We start from the raw sequence: 12,843 nt of genomic DNA, 5'->3' as shown, positions 1-12,843 counted from the left end.
TCCTATTACATGATGATGATGATTACATAGGACTTACTTAAACATAGCAAGCGAGAAGTTGGTGTATATACTATGCACCTCTGCCTACCCTTTCAGGGCTATAACCGTGATGCTATGTTATGTTATATCATTTTGGATAGATCTTTAGTTTAGGTAAGACATTGGAATAAAAACAAGATGATAATACCTCCATTGCCGTTGTTGTCGCTTGGCTTCCTGCGGCGCGCGTTGTCGTCGGCGCGAGAGGTGGAGGCGGGCCGCCGGCGGAACCCGAAGGAGGTGGCGACGCCCCGCGACGGCTTGTTCCCGTTGCCGACGCTCTTGTCCCGTTTCTTCGCACCCTTCGACTCAGAGTGACCCTGGGGACAAAGAGAGAATAACATTAATTTTGTACTTAACTGGTTCCCCACGATACAGGCACAGCCCAGTTTGGGGACCCCTGTTGAACTGCCGCTGTTTTTAAATATTGTAAAATTGCGCATAATATTGTATACATTTCAACAAAATTATCTTTGTAATGTGTTTGTGCAATAAAGTTATTATTAATTCTTATTCTGAAAAAGATCGCTATTTATAAGCCTAAAACGTTATCTTTCATTGACAGATCTTTTTTAAAATTTTTCGTAATCCGAAGCAGTAAGTCATCTAAAAAAAACAGTGATCCATTTTTAAATACTTGTGCAAACAAACGACGTAAGTACCTATTATGAAAACAGGCCGAACTATGAGGAACGTGATGGGTCGCAATTTCACAAAAGGTCTTCTCTATTTCTGGTACAAAGCGCATCCAAACTGAGTTATTTTTATCTTTAAACAATGTTTACCATCTACCAGATAAAGGGCAAAGAGTTAATGGTCGTAAATACAAAAATAACAAGCTGAATAAATAGATATTTGTTTGAAACTCCTTAATCATAATAATATTCTTAATACTAACGTCAGTTTCGATCGGTCCAGGACAAGGTTGACTATGAAGGACTTTCTAGGCTACGCTTCTCAAAAACAATATAGATGGAGCTGTAAAGATTTTCCTTCATTTATCCTTCTTATTTCATGGATAACAGACATATTATGCAACTTTTATCTTTGTTTTTTGGTATAAATGATGACTCTTTTTATTACACCCAGGTACAATAACATCTTCCACCCATTATTATTCTGATCAAAATAAAGAGAAGCAATATAGGTAGTAATATAATTCTATATATAGTGTGATCCAAACATCAAGCAACAATTATTTTATATATGCTTCTGCACATTACGCGAGTAATGCGAAATAGGTAAAATATCACTTTAAATCTGTACAACGCCATCTACTTGGTTTTTGGGGAACGTAGCCAGCAAAGTGCCTCATTACTAGACAGTAGTATGTACAGTAGGGTGGAGCGAAAATATATGAAATAAAAAAATTTTTTTTTTTCTTCAACGGCATAGCGATGAAAAGTTGCCTTGTTATATACAAAACAAACATAGAAAATATCACACAATTATCTTAACGTTTTGAGGTGCCCCAGCAGGGATGAAAACAAACGAAAAACATTTTTTTATGTATGTCATTATTTATTACAAAAAATATCCAGAAACATTAAAAATACAGTTTAAATATTATTATTAATAATTATAATAAAGGCGTAGGGATGTGATGACCCCCATCGCCCCTGGTGAATTCATCAGCGATCCTGATGAATTCAACAGTGCAGTCAGTCTCCGCAGGCCAGGTTGTGGCGATCTGTTGGTGAGTGACGACACCGCGGAGCTGAGATCCCCCGAGAGTCGGTCAGGCCCTCCGTCTCCGGCTTGCTTTCACTGGCCGACCGGAGTGGACCCCAGCGGGGGCCGCAGGACTCTCACCTCTGAATTGCCTTCATTGGCCGGCCAGAGTGGGGCGTTAGAGCTATAAGCTCAGGGTGGAAGTGATTGATGAATAAGTCGCGATTTGGTGAGGCGGGTAAACCGCCTCGCAGAAAGCGGTTTACACCTCTCGACACCCTGAGCTGCTCACAACCATGTTGCTGCCTTGCCGTCCAGTCACGTTGGCTAGATAGGTGGCCCATCCAGTGAGTGGCGAGTCACCGCCTGCTCATTTTATCCATTTTTACCAACATTGGTCGAGCAGGCGCCATAGTCCCCCATAGCTCCAGTATCCCGGTCCACTAACCTCCAACCCAATAGCCCAGTTCCCTTTGTTCCCATAATCAGCAATAGTCCTACACGAACCGGGGATTGTCTTTGGGTGCACTCCCATAGTGTATACAGGGATAATCGCCGGTTGGTGTCACACCACATTTAGATTAAACTGTCTTAAGGGGTCTCTACGTGTTGGCTTCGGCCCCACGCACGCCTTCCAAAAGTCCGGGACTCCATAGGCCCGAGATATGGAAACGACATACAAATAATAATAATAAAAACATTTTTTCAATTTCCTACAAGGTTTCATCAAACAAATTTGAAGATAGTGGTGGCTCAGTTATGTCACAGTCACGCCACTAAATAATGTCAGTATAAACTTTAGCATCGGAATTGAACACCGGCACCTTAAATTTTCGAAGTCCTCGAGTATTCTGTGATCTTGCTTTTATAAGTCTTCGATATGCCAGATCTCGGATAGCCTCTCTGTCATCGCCAAGCATGGCAATGAGGATATTTTTCTGGATGACCGAAATATCCATTTCGTTGCATTACTTTGTCAATGATAGCCTTCATACCGGAGTTCAAATAGTGACTAAGATTAATAGTTTGTCACAGGTGCTTAGCCCCGTCGATGCACGAGGAATTACATTTTATTGTAAATCACATCGGTCCATAAACTTTCATTACGTACGTGGCTAATACCACTAATTTTTCTTCAGGGTCAGTTTTTGTGGCATACAACCTTTGAATTCGATTACTGTTGTTAGCCAACTAGAATGGTTAAGGAGTCCAGGTTATATATTAGCTAAATCAGAAGTAAATATACCAGTACTGATAGCCGTCATAATATCGTATAGATACTTTTGGTCGGTACTCAGCTCTGTCCTAGTAATTTCAGGTAATATTGTGGGTATAACGGAGAATGCGACTATCGGCATTGTTTGAAAATTTTGTAATTAAGATCCAATGGTACCTGAAAAGCATTTCGGCCCTGTGGTTTTTCCATCTTAATTGTAATAACAAATGTCGCAGTGGTAATTCATTAGAATGCAACTTAGGATGCAAATAAATGAACGCCAAATAAATGAGTTGCTGTAAGCGCGCGAAATTACTAAATGTCACTCGATCGGTGTTTGGGTATGAAGACGCGGAGGAGAGTTATTTCGCTGAAATACCTCTCCCCCGCGTCCCGCTTCCTTAGAGTCTCAACACGCATGTTTCTACCGGTAATAACTGTCGCTCAGGTGTTTTATAAAATGTTTGCGATGTTTTGAAAAAAATTGGCAAAACTCATAATTTGCCTAAATTTTTCAAAACTTTATGACGATGGGGGCACCTCGAAACATAGCATAAGCCAAGTGATTTTTTTTGTGCTTAATGTTGACCTGAAATAGCAACTTTTTACAGGTATACCGAAGCGAAAAAAAATAAAAAATGAAATCGCTCCACCCTAATGTACAGGAGTGGCCGTCGTGGAATCCGGCTTGCTCAACGTAAAACATTGAGTTCAAAATGAAAGAATAAACCTATCACTTTCACAAAGCACCTAAATGTTAATAACATTATGCAAATTTTAGGCGACATAAACATTATTGATAGGTCTGTGACACGCGGCACATTCTAATTTGGTAAGTAAATACAATTTGCAAGCAACTTTAAAGTAATTGTTCTGTGTTTGTTTTCATCTATCGCTCAATTTATTTATTTTGAAAAGTCAAAGTACTGCAAGAGTACGATATCAAGCCACACCTACTACATAAGTGAATCCTCTATAATCTACATTATTGGTTTTACCACCTAGCAGTGAGCCGCAATGGAAGCACGCTCTCCAGGTCTCATTTTCGCGCTTATTATGCAAGAAGCAGTTATTCTCCGTATTTCTTCAAATAAAAAAGGAAATTTATTTTATTTTTATGACACGTGTTGTCTTTTTTAAATGAACCTGTGCAATAAAGTATATTTCATTTGATTTTTCGATCGAAGGCAGTTCATTCTCGCGATAACAGGATGGCATAGATTTGTATTATTAAGTAGGTACTTATGTATTTCATGAAGTTTACTGGAATTTAGACTAGCACATAGTCATGAGCAATATCATGTACCTACTTTAGAACCTTGTCGCAGTATCATATTTGACATTTAATGAGACTTTCGGTTTCAATTTCTCAAAAAAGTTAATGTGACATGGTTTCAAAGTGTATACATATTAGTACTCGTGACCGTACATTGGATAACGGACCTATAATAAGTAGGTAGTATGGATTAAGGATATTTCACGCAGTCTAGGCTCATGCTATAACATCACACGTAGCGTAGCAGATTGAATATTCCGTACAAAAGATGTCATCATAATATATTATGCTATCTTTTCCTAATTTTAATTAATAGGTTCCAGTGACATGTTGGTGTGGTACATTGCATTTTTGATATTATGTTAGCGTTACCTATATTCGCAATGGAAAGTCACGTTTGTAAATATGCAGTTGTACAGGTGAAGGAGCTTTTACTTATATACTGAGAAGTCACGATTTAGCAAAGAGGTAATGTGAAGACGAAACCGTGGGATAATAAATGTATCGCGTGACTGTCCTCAGAGTATACCATCAGCATTGTGGTGATTCATGAATTAAATGAAAGAGAAATTGCTATGCGGCTTTCATATTTAATATTATTAATCATTAATCGAGGAGCTCGGTGGCGCAGCGGTAAACGCGCTCGGTCTGCGATTGTTGAAGTTAAGCAACTTTCGCAAAGGCCGGTCATAGGATGGGTGACCACAAAAAAAAAAAATGTTTTCATATCGAGCTCCTCCGTGCTTCGGAAGGCACGTTAAGCCATTGGTCCCGGCTTCATTAGCAGTCGTTAATAACCACCAATCCGCACTGGGCCCGCGTGGTGGTTTAAGGCCCGATCTCCCTATCCATCTAGGAAGGCCCGTTCCCCAGCAGTGGGGACGTTAATGGGCTGGTGATGATGATGATTATTAATCAATTTAATGTTCACAAGAAAAAATAAGAATTTTTTTTTCGACGTACTTACAAACAAACATAAGATCACTCTTATTTCCCGTTGGTTTGTTCGGCGTAAAGTATAAATAATCAATTTGTCGAAAAAACTTTTACTCTAACCGTTCAGTTACTGTTATGTTTGAAAGTAACCGCAGGAATATCTGCAGCTATATGCGTTAAAAATACGCAGTAAGTATACGTAATCTTAATTAGGAAGGTAACAGCTACAAGTGACCAAAATACAAATCACTGTCACTTTTGATACCAACTACTATAAAATTAATGTGAACACTATGGTGACATTGGTAGTAGGACTTTTGGACTCAGGGCTCTAAAAAGGCCACATAAGCAATTTAAAGTATATAAAAATAATATTGCAATTTGACATTTGAATTTTATACTTGTACAAAATTTTCCTGTAGCCAAGGGTTGCCTGGAAGAAATTGCTGCATGAGCAATAAGGCCGCCTGTTGTGCTTTGTGTCTTTATCTCTGTATTTTGTGTCCATTGTGCTCAATAAAGTATTTTATCTATCTATCTATAGGCGCGTATAGAAGTAAGTGCGCAAAAATGTCGAATAGCAATTTTGCTTTTTAAGTGAATTGCTTCAATGTAGCCTTTTTAACTCCCTCGGGAACGAAGCTGACCCCGTTCTACGTTCTATGTTGTATTCGCATCCAGACCACATTCATATATATGTCGGAGTTAGTTATGAATTAAGAAGAGAAATTGATCAAATCGGAAAATACAATGAAGTTGCAACACTTCCATCATGAAGTTGCAACGCTCTGACGAAAGGTGGCGTACGAGCAGAGCGGAGTGAAGTCGAGGGAGTCACTACAGAGTCGTCGTGTCGAGCGGACGTGCACTGCCGTTATAGTCGGGCAGTCTACCGCGAACCTTCGTCGTGAACGGACGTGTCGAATAATTACGATCGGAACGTGGAGTGCTATAGTCGCTCACCTATAACTTGTAGGGACGTCAAGAAAGTGTGATCGGAAAAGAGCACGTGTCCCGATGATTCGGTCCGAATATAGGAACCATGGGTGGTGGAGGGCAAGTAGAGGGCGAGTAGCCCCTTCGCGCTAACGTCCTTATGCGCGCTAGATAACGAGAGACTGTGTAACCGTTACGAATACCGTGACGTTGCCGTGAGTGTGTACCTTATGCTGTGACTTTATTTAATCGTGATACAAAAACTATGTGGAAGTAAATAAAATGATTGTGATACTGATGACGGCCATTATTGTCTTCTAACGCCCACCCTCCATTCTGATGATGATGTTACGCGACCCGACCCCACTGTTACGACATATATATATATATATATATAGTATAATATGTCAGCATATTAACATTTTTGAATAACCTTGTGATAGTACAAATATAGTAAGCATACATCAGTGAGATTACAAAGAAGGAACGTACATTGTCATCGACGAATTGAGCATCATTAGAATAATACGTACTTATAAAGATGACTAGCCAAGAACTTTAGCCTGAATTCCGTGTAGGCTTGGTATAATTATAATTATTATGCAGGCGAGGCTGTGGGAACCGGCGAGCTTTATACCTGTAATAAAACGGCGAGGGATATTATAGGGTAAGTCAGAGATAGTTGGCCACACATTTTTTAGTCCCAATTAAAGAAAAACTTTACGCGTTACTGTAAAAACATTTATTTGTATTGAAACTTTAAATAATTAATTTTGTGATATTAAACACAAAACTAACTATTTGCAACGAGAACGCCTAAAAAATATTCAAACAAATCAAGACACTACGTACACGAGTTACTTATTTTGAGGATAGATGTGCCTAAAAATAAAAGTAAAATTAATAATACTAAATATTTTAAAAGCCTAACACCACAATCATGTCGAACACGAACCCTCTGAATCAATTTTATACTAGTCAAACAATTGAAGTGGATTTTACTTGCTTTTTGTTATTTTTTTGCCCAAAATTTTGTTCGTAAGACTTTCGTTCTCACACACTCAATCTGAAGCGAATTAAACAGTTTCCAGCAACTTGTGGCCAACGCTTCTGTTTCTTTCGATTGACCATAAGTAAGGAGCATGAGCGTACGTTAACGTTTATGCGTAAAATTACCGTGTTTTAACAATTTGCATTGTTCAGTTGTAGGTAAGTATGTTAAAAGTGTCTTAAAATAGTACGTCTTTACAGCACAGATTCTAAGATAAAACAGCCAACAAAGTCATTCCGGCATAAAGTTAATGCAATTTGCGCCAAACCTACAATAAGTCGCATCACAAAAATAGCCAAAGAACATCAATTCTTCTAAGTTATATGTGGGCCTAGGGAATGCAATCCCGATCATGCGGGATCCCGATCTCGCGAGATCTCGTCTAATTTTTCGGGATCAATCCCGAAGCATAATATGACGAGATCCCATTCGAGACTGACGGGATTGGGCGAATCTCCTTGAGTTGTACTTTTTTTTGATTATGCTGCTTTCCAAAGAAAATTTAATTATTTAGTTAGTAATATTGAAGAATAAAGGTTTTTGATTTCTTTCATAAATATTTTGTTTTAATTAACTTTAATTTTTTTTATGACTTGGGTTCCAATCCCGCGGGATCTCGAATTTGCGATCTTGAGAAGGGATTGCATTCCCTACTGGGTCCTATTGATTAGCGGATGTCAGGGTATTGTTTGTGGGTACTCGCAGAGAATACATTATGAACTTACAGTTAGATATAGGCATAGATATAGTAATCTAGTGTTGTGGTGTAAGTTGGTCGACGTGTCTTCTAAACAATAGGTTTTGATGTGACGATATCACGACGTATTTGGTACTGAGCTTGAGGTATGTGCAATGTCTATGTCTGGCTGGCTGGACTGTGGCATGTGGATAGAGATTCTAGATGTTTGCGCACATCATAATGTACCTACCTATCCAGTAATTGCTAATGAGCAATTGATATTGAGTATGATTCAGTGAAATACGTCAATATAATCCCGTACGGCCTGAATTTACAGACACTATAGTGTGTGTTAAACGATGCTTTATAGATTTTAAAAGACAACTGGGCCTTACAACCATTATTAAGTGTTAGAAATATGACCCTTAGAAAATTGTACGTATATGTTTAGGATGATAAGCAACCAAGTAATTATGTTTCTTAGGTTTAGACCACCACCTTCAGGGCACCTGCGTGCTAGAGTAAATCTGATATAACTTGTAGAGAAAGTCCATCTTACATAGGGAAGTACCCACATAGAATCAACAAAAACCACTTTAATATGCGAGATTGCTAACTTATGCATATTTTCCCATTGTTGTTTGAATAAGATAGTATTGTTCGCTTATACTACGATCCCACAGAGTGTGATGCGATCTGCGAGGTGTTACGAACTCATACATTTATGTATAAGAGTGTTTCATAGTGGTCAAATTGCAATTTTATGTAAAATGTTATAGAGTCTCATAGAACAGATTTACCCACGGTGTATAGTTTTATCACATCTTGCCACATCAGCGCAGAGTCATGTACGCTTCAAACCAGAGACGATTGGTCGTCGACCACGGTCGACTGCGACGTGGACACTTCCGAGTGTTGTTGGTTTGTAAGCGCCCTTGATAGGATAACAATTTATCTAACCCTATAAGTACTTAAACTAAGAGAAAATGAAAATATTTTGGTGCCAATTCCTGTAGACACAATCAAATTTTATTTTAAGTTATACTGTCATTTTCTTATCCGAATAGGATAGGGACGGGTACTCGACAGGCATAAAATTTACGGAACACAAGTTACACACATTTTATATTGCCCAATAACCCGACAGAATTAAGTTGATAACACTCGTTAAACAGGTTGCATATCAGCGAGATGCCTATTTTAATAGCCCGGGCATTCATTTTAAAATTAACAATTGTAAATCGTTCGTCTCTTTCATTTTCGTCAGATAAGAAAATGACGGGTATAACTTAAAATAAAATTAGGTGGGGTCTGCAGAAGTCGCGGCCAATATGTTGTCTAAAAATCTCTATTGTAACACAACAAAACAAAACCTCATAAAGATTTATCTCATTTTGTTATTCCCACATCATTACGGTATGCGATGTAGTAAGTTGATAACTGATTCTAGTCCGAGATAACCAGCCAGGTAAAGGTGGCGTAGGAAACTTTGGTTGCGCAGCTTATAATTAGTCAAAACTGATTAGTTTGTCTAAACTAGGTCGTGGGCAAATACGTGGCAAAAACGGTCCATATAATACACGTAGGTAGGTACGATAAGGTGCAAAAGTCCAATCAGTTTCTTGCAAAGTAAGTTAATTTACTTTTAAGGCCTCCTGGTTACATGTCGTTTCTGTAATAGACCAAAAACACCTACAAAAACATTAAAAAATTATGACAAGTAATGGTTCATAATTTCACCACTGGTTTACAAATAATTTGCTGGGCTCAGTGACTGCACTTTTGCTCTTTGATTGTACATAAACTCACGTACTTATATAACGATTTGCAAATACTTTCAGTAACTAACACCAACTATCGTCTCTTCTATGACGTACCTACTGTGCATAGGTATTCTATTGTTTTACGATAGGGCAGATAAATGCGATACTTCCGCATCTATGAACTTAACAGGATTCAAATGTTTTTAAAGACACGAAGGATAATTCCTTACCACAGTCAGAGTTCACAGAATACCGACCACGCGTCTGGTTATGCCGAGCGATGTCCTTTTTTGCTGCCCACCACGTATGGTTAAGTCGTTTCCTCCTTTTGTTTTTGTTCTTATGTTAACTATAGTGCAAACAATAATAAATATACTTAGAACTATTTTTCTAAGTATAGAAAATTATCTTTTACTTGCCTATGGGATTGTAATTACCAAAATATTGCATGTCACTGCCTGTTACTACACACTTACAGATGGGCACTCTACCAATTGGCTAACAAATATAAAGCCACGACTAGAGCAGTAAAAACCATTTTATATAATCACAGTTCATAGATCGAGTCTGTTGTGAGCACTGTCAATTGCTTTTTCACCAAGTAAAATTTGATCTGGAACATTCAATTTGAGAGCCCTTTTGAGAAAAACACGAGGGTAACGAGAACGTAACGAGTAGTAACGAGATTTGTTAACAATTGAGAGTACAGGAAATAGGCAATATCCGGAGCTAAAATTCCAAAGATGAATTGGTTTTATATTCAATTTTAGGGTATCTCGCAGATCTATAGAGTGTTATGTCTACAAAATACCATTTGTAAATGGCTTCAAATCTCCTCGAAAGCATGACTTGACTGTAACTAAGTATGTAGTCATCCATCAACATATTTTCTAGCGGTTAAGTAGAAAGTGGAGCAGCACGGTGGAGTATGGTACATTCGGTCCCTCTCCGGTTGATTGAGGGGAGGCTTGTGCCTAGCAGTGGGACATATATGTTTTTACGGCCTCCATGGTCCAGTGGTTGAGCGTTGTGCTCACGATCCGGAGGTTCCAGGTTCGAATCCCGATGGGGACAAATAACAAAAATCACTTTGTAATCCCTAATTTGGTTAGGACATTACAGGCTGATCACCTGATTACCCAAAAAGTAAGATGATCCGTGCTTCGGAAGGCACGTTAGCATGAATCATGTCAGGGGCCTGTGGCGGCTCAATTATAACCCTGACACCAGGGTAGATGGGGTTGGTAATCTACCTCACAATCCACACGATAGAAGAAGAAGAAGACTGTTTTTGTATGTATGTGGTGTAAAGCATTGCAATGGAATTCATAAATAAGATTAAAAGATGGATGGTTAAGTGGATATTACTTATACCGTTTAGTATGTAGTGTTTACGTTTAACTTATTGGAAAGCATAGTAATTGAACCTGCCAACACAGCAGAATTGTTATTTACTTTCATAAAATTTAAGTAAATATCTTCGTGTAAGCTAGTCTGCTTCTTTTTACACTCACTAAAGAACCTAACTAGCTTCGTCATTTCCTTAGGGAATCTCGCAATAGCCGTCCAATGAACCCATTATACAGCATGTTTGATCGCTTATTTACGGTCTTTTATTGAGACGTAGTAGGCACCTAAGGGTAAATGCAGAGCTCTATCGCTGTAAATTGCCCCACAATCCACAATTCGCTACAATAAATCTTTCACAAAGGCAGCTTGTCATAATGACTTCAAAGCTTGGCTCTTTGTTAGGACAGTCTTGAAGTTGACGAAGTTTAAGGAAATGCGTCTTTTCTTTATCTACGAAGGGCTGGAAGAGATATCTTTCAATTTACCTTTTGTAACCTTTTTTATAATGTTACTTTTGCTAATGTGTGTACAATAAAGAGTTAAATAAGTTTTCGTTCTTCTTCTTCTATCGTGTGGGTTGTGAGGTGGATTACCAACCTCATCTACCCTGGTGTCAGGGTTACTATTGAGCCGCCAAAGGCCCCTGATATGACTCATGTAACGTCTGTACTTACATCAGTAAGTAGTAACTGGGACTAACGGCTTAACGAGCCTTCCGAAGCACGGATCGTCTTACTTTCGGACAATCAGGTGATCAGCCTGTAATGTTCTAACCAAACTAGGGATCGTGGTATGTCCCCACCGGGATTCGCATCCGAGATGTCCGGATCGTGAGCCCAACTCTCAACCACTGGACCACGGAGGCCGAGTTTTCGTTCTGATGGCTTTATTAAGATTTTACGGGTGTCAAAAAGTTGTTCTGACATAATTAACGTGTGGCAACGTACTTATTTAAGTTGGTAATGGCCCCAATTGCAGCAGACACCACTTAATTTTATTTTAAGTTATACCTGTCTTTTTCTTATCCGCCGAACAGGAAAGGGACAAGCATAAAATTTATGGAACACACGCCAATTTTAGGCAGAAATTTAAAAAGCCCTCCCAAAATTTTATATTGGCCTGAAAAATTGAGCTGCCCCTTTCCTTTTCGGCGGATAAGAAAATGACATGTCTTACTTAAAATAAAATTAGATGGTGTCTGCAGGAATCAGCACCATTATTTCGTCTTATGAAGATGCACCAACATACCAGTAACCAAACACAAAATCTGCCACTACTTGTTATCTCCAGTATCTTATTATGCTATAACCACATTATATGCTTATACTCTGGATTCAGTTGCAGTGTAAATTGCAATGTATACGATTAAATGGTGACCACAAAGTGGCCGCATGCATCCGCCTCCAGCCGCGTTGCGCCCGCGCCGTTACCTCCGGTATTATGTTTTATGATAGCGCGTGATCAAATCCACCGCAATCTCCTCCTGGGACAGAATTGCAAGTATACTAGGAACTAGGCAATCTTGTCTTACACGGTCATGTGTTTTAGTGTGGTAAGGAAATGTAGTATAAAAGTACGCAACTCCATGGTCAGCATGTGTTGGATACAAGGAGGACATATAACTTAACAGCGCACCCTGTGTTAACTAGGTAAACAGTTATCTTTAGCACTTGCAAATCAGTTCATCAAAATTCCCATTGTCCGGTAGGCAGAACAAAACAGTCTGACCACATGACCAGAGGGGACGGGGGAGGGGGGGGGGGACTCCCATGAAAGCAATTCATCTGAAAAAGCAACATTACTATTTGACATTTGTTTGCATTGCGCACTTACTTTTATATGCGCAAATTCAAATTGCCTATTTAGATGAATTGATTCGATGTGGCCTTTTAAGGAATGATACGATATCGATGCACTCGACATTAC

General features: G+C 38.9%; 1 protein-coding gene across 10 annotated transcripts in view; it reads right to left on the bottom strand.

Moving 5' to 3' along the window:
• Positions 1 to 12,843, bottom strand: part of LOC126369855 (uncharacterized) — a 117,758-nt gene that overhangs the window by 59,143 nt on the left and 45,772 nt on the right. For all 10 annotated transcript variants that reach the window (XR_007566773.1, XM_050014427.1, XM_050014434.1 and 7 more), the window contains one exon: positions 188 to 359. Coding sequence is in view for 9 of the 10 variants with exons in the window: in XM_050014427.1 (XP_049870384.1) it covers positions 188 to 359 (172 nt within the window). In the remaining variant the exon portion in view is untranslated. The remainder of the gene's footprint in view (positions 1 to 187; positions 360 to 12,843) is intronic.

The sequence above is a fragment of the Pectinophora gossypiella genome, chromosome 9 (genome assembly GCF_024362695.1).
Source record: "Pectinophora gossypiella chromosome 9, ilPecGoss1.1, whole genome shotgun sequence".
Lineage (NCBI taxonomy): Eukaryota > Metazoa > Arthropoda > Insecta > Lepidoptera > Gelechiidae > Pectinophora > Pectinophora gossypiella.
The sequence above is the reverse complement of the archived record's forward strand: the minus strand, read 5'-3'. Positions and strand labels throughout refer to the sequence as shown.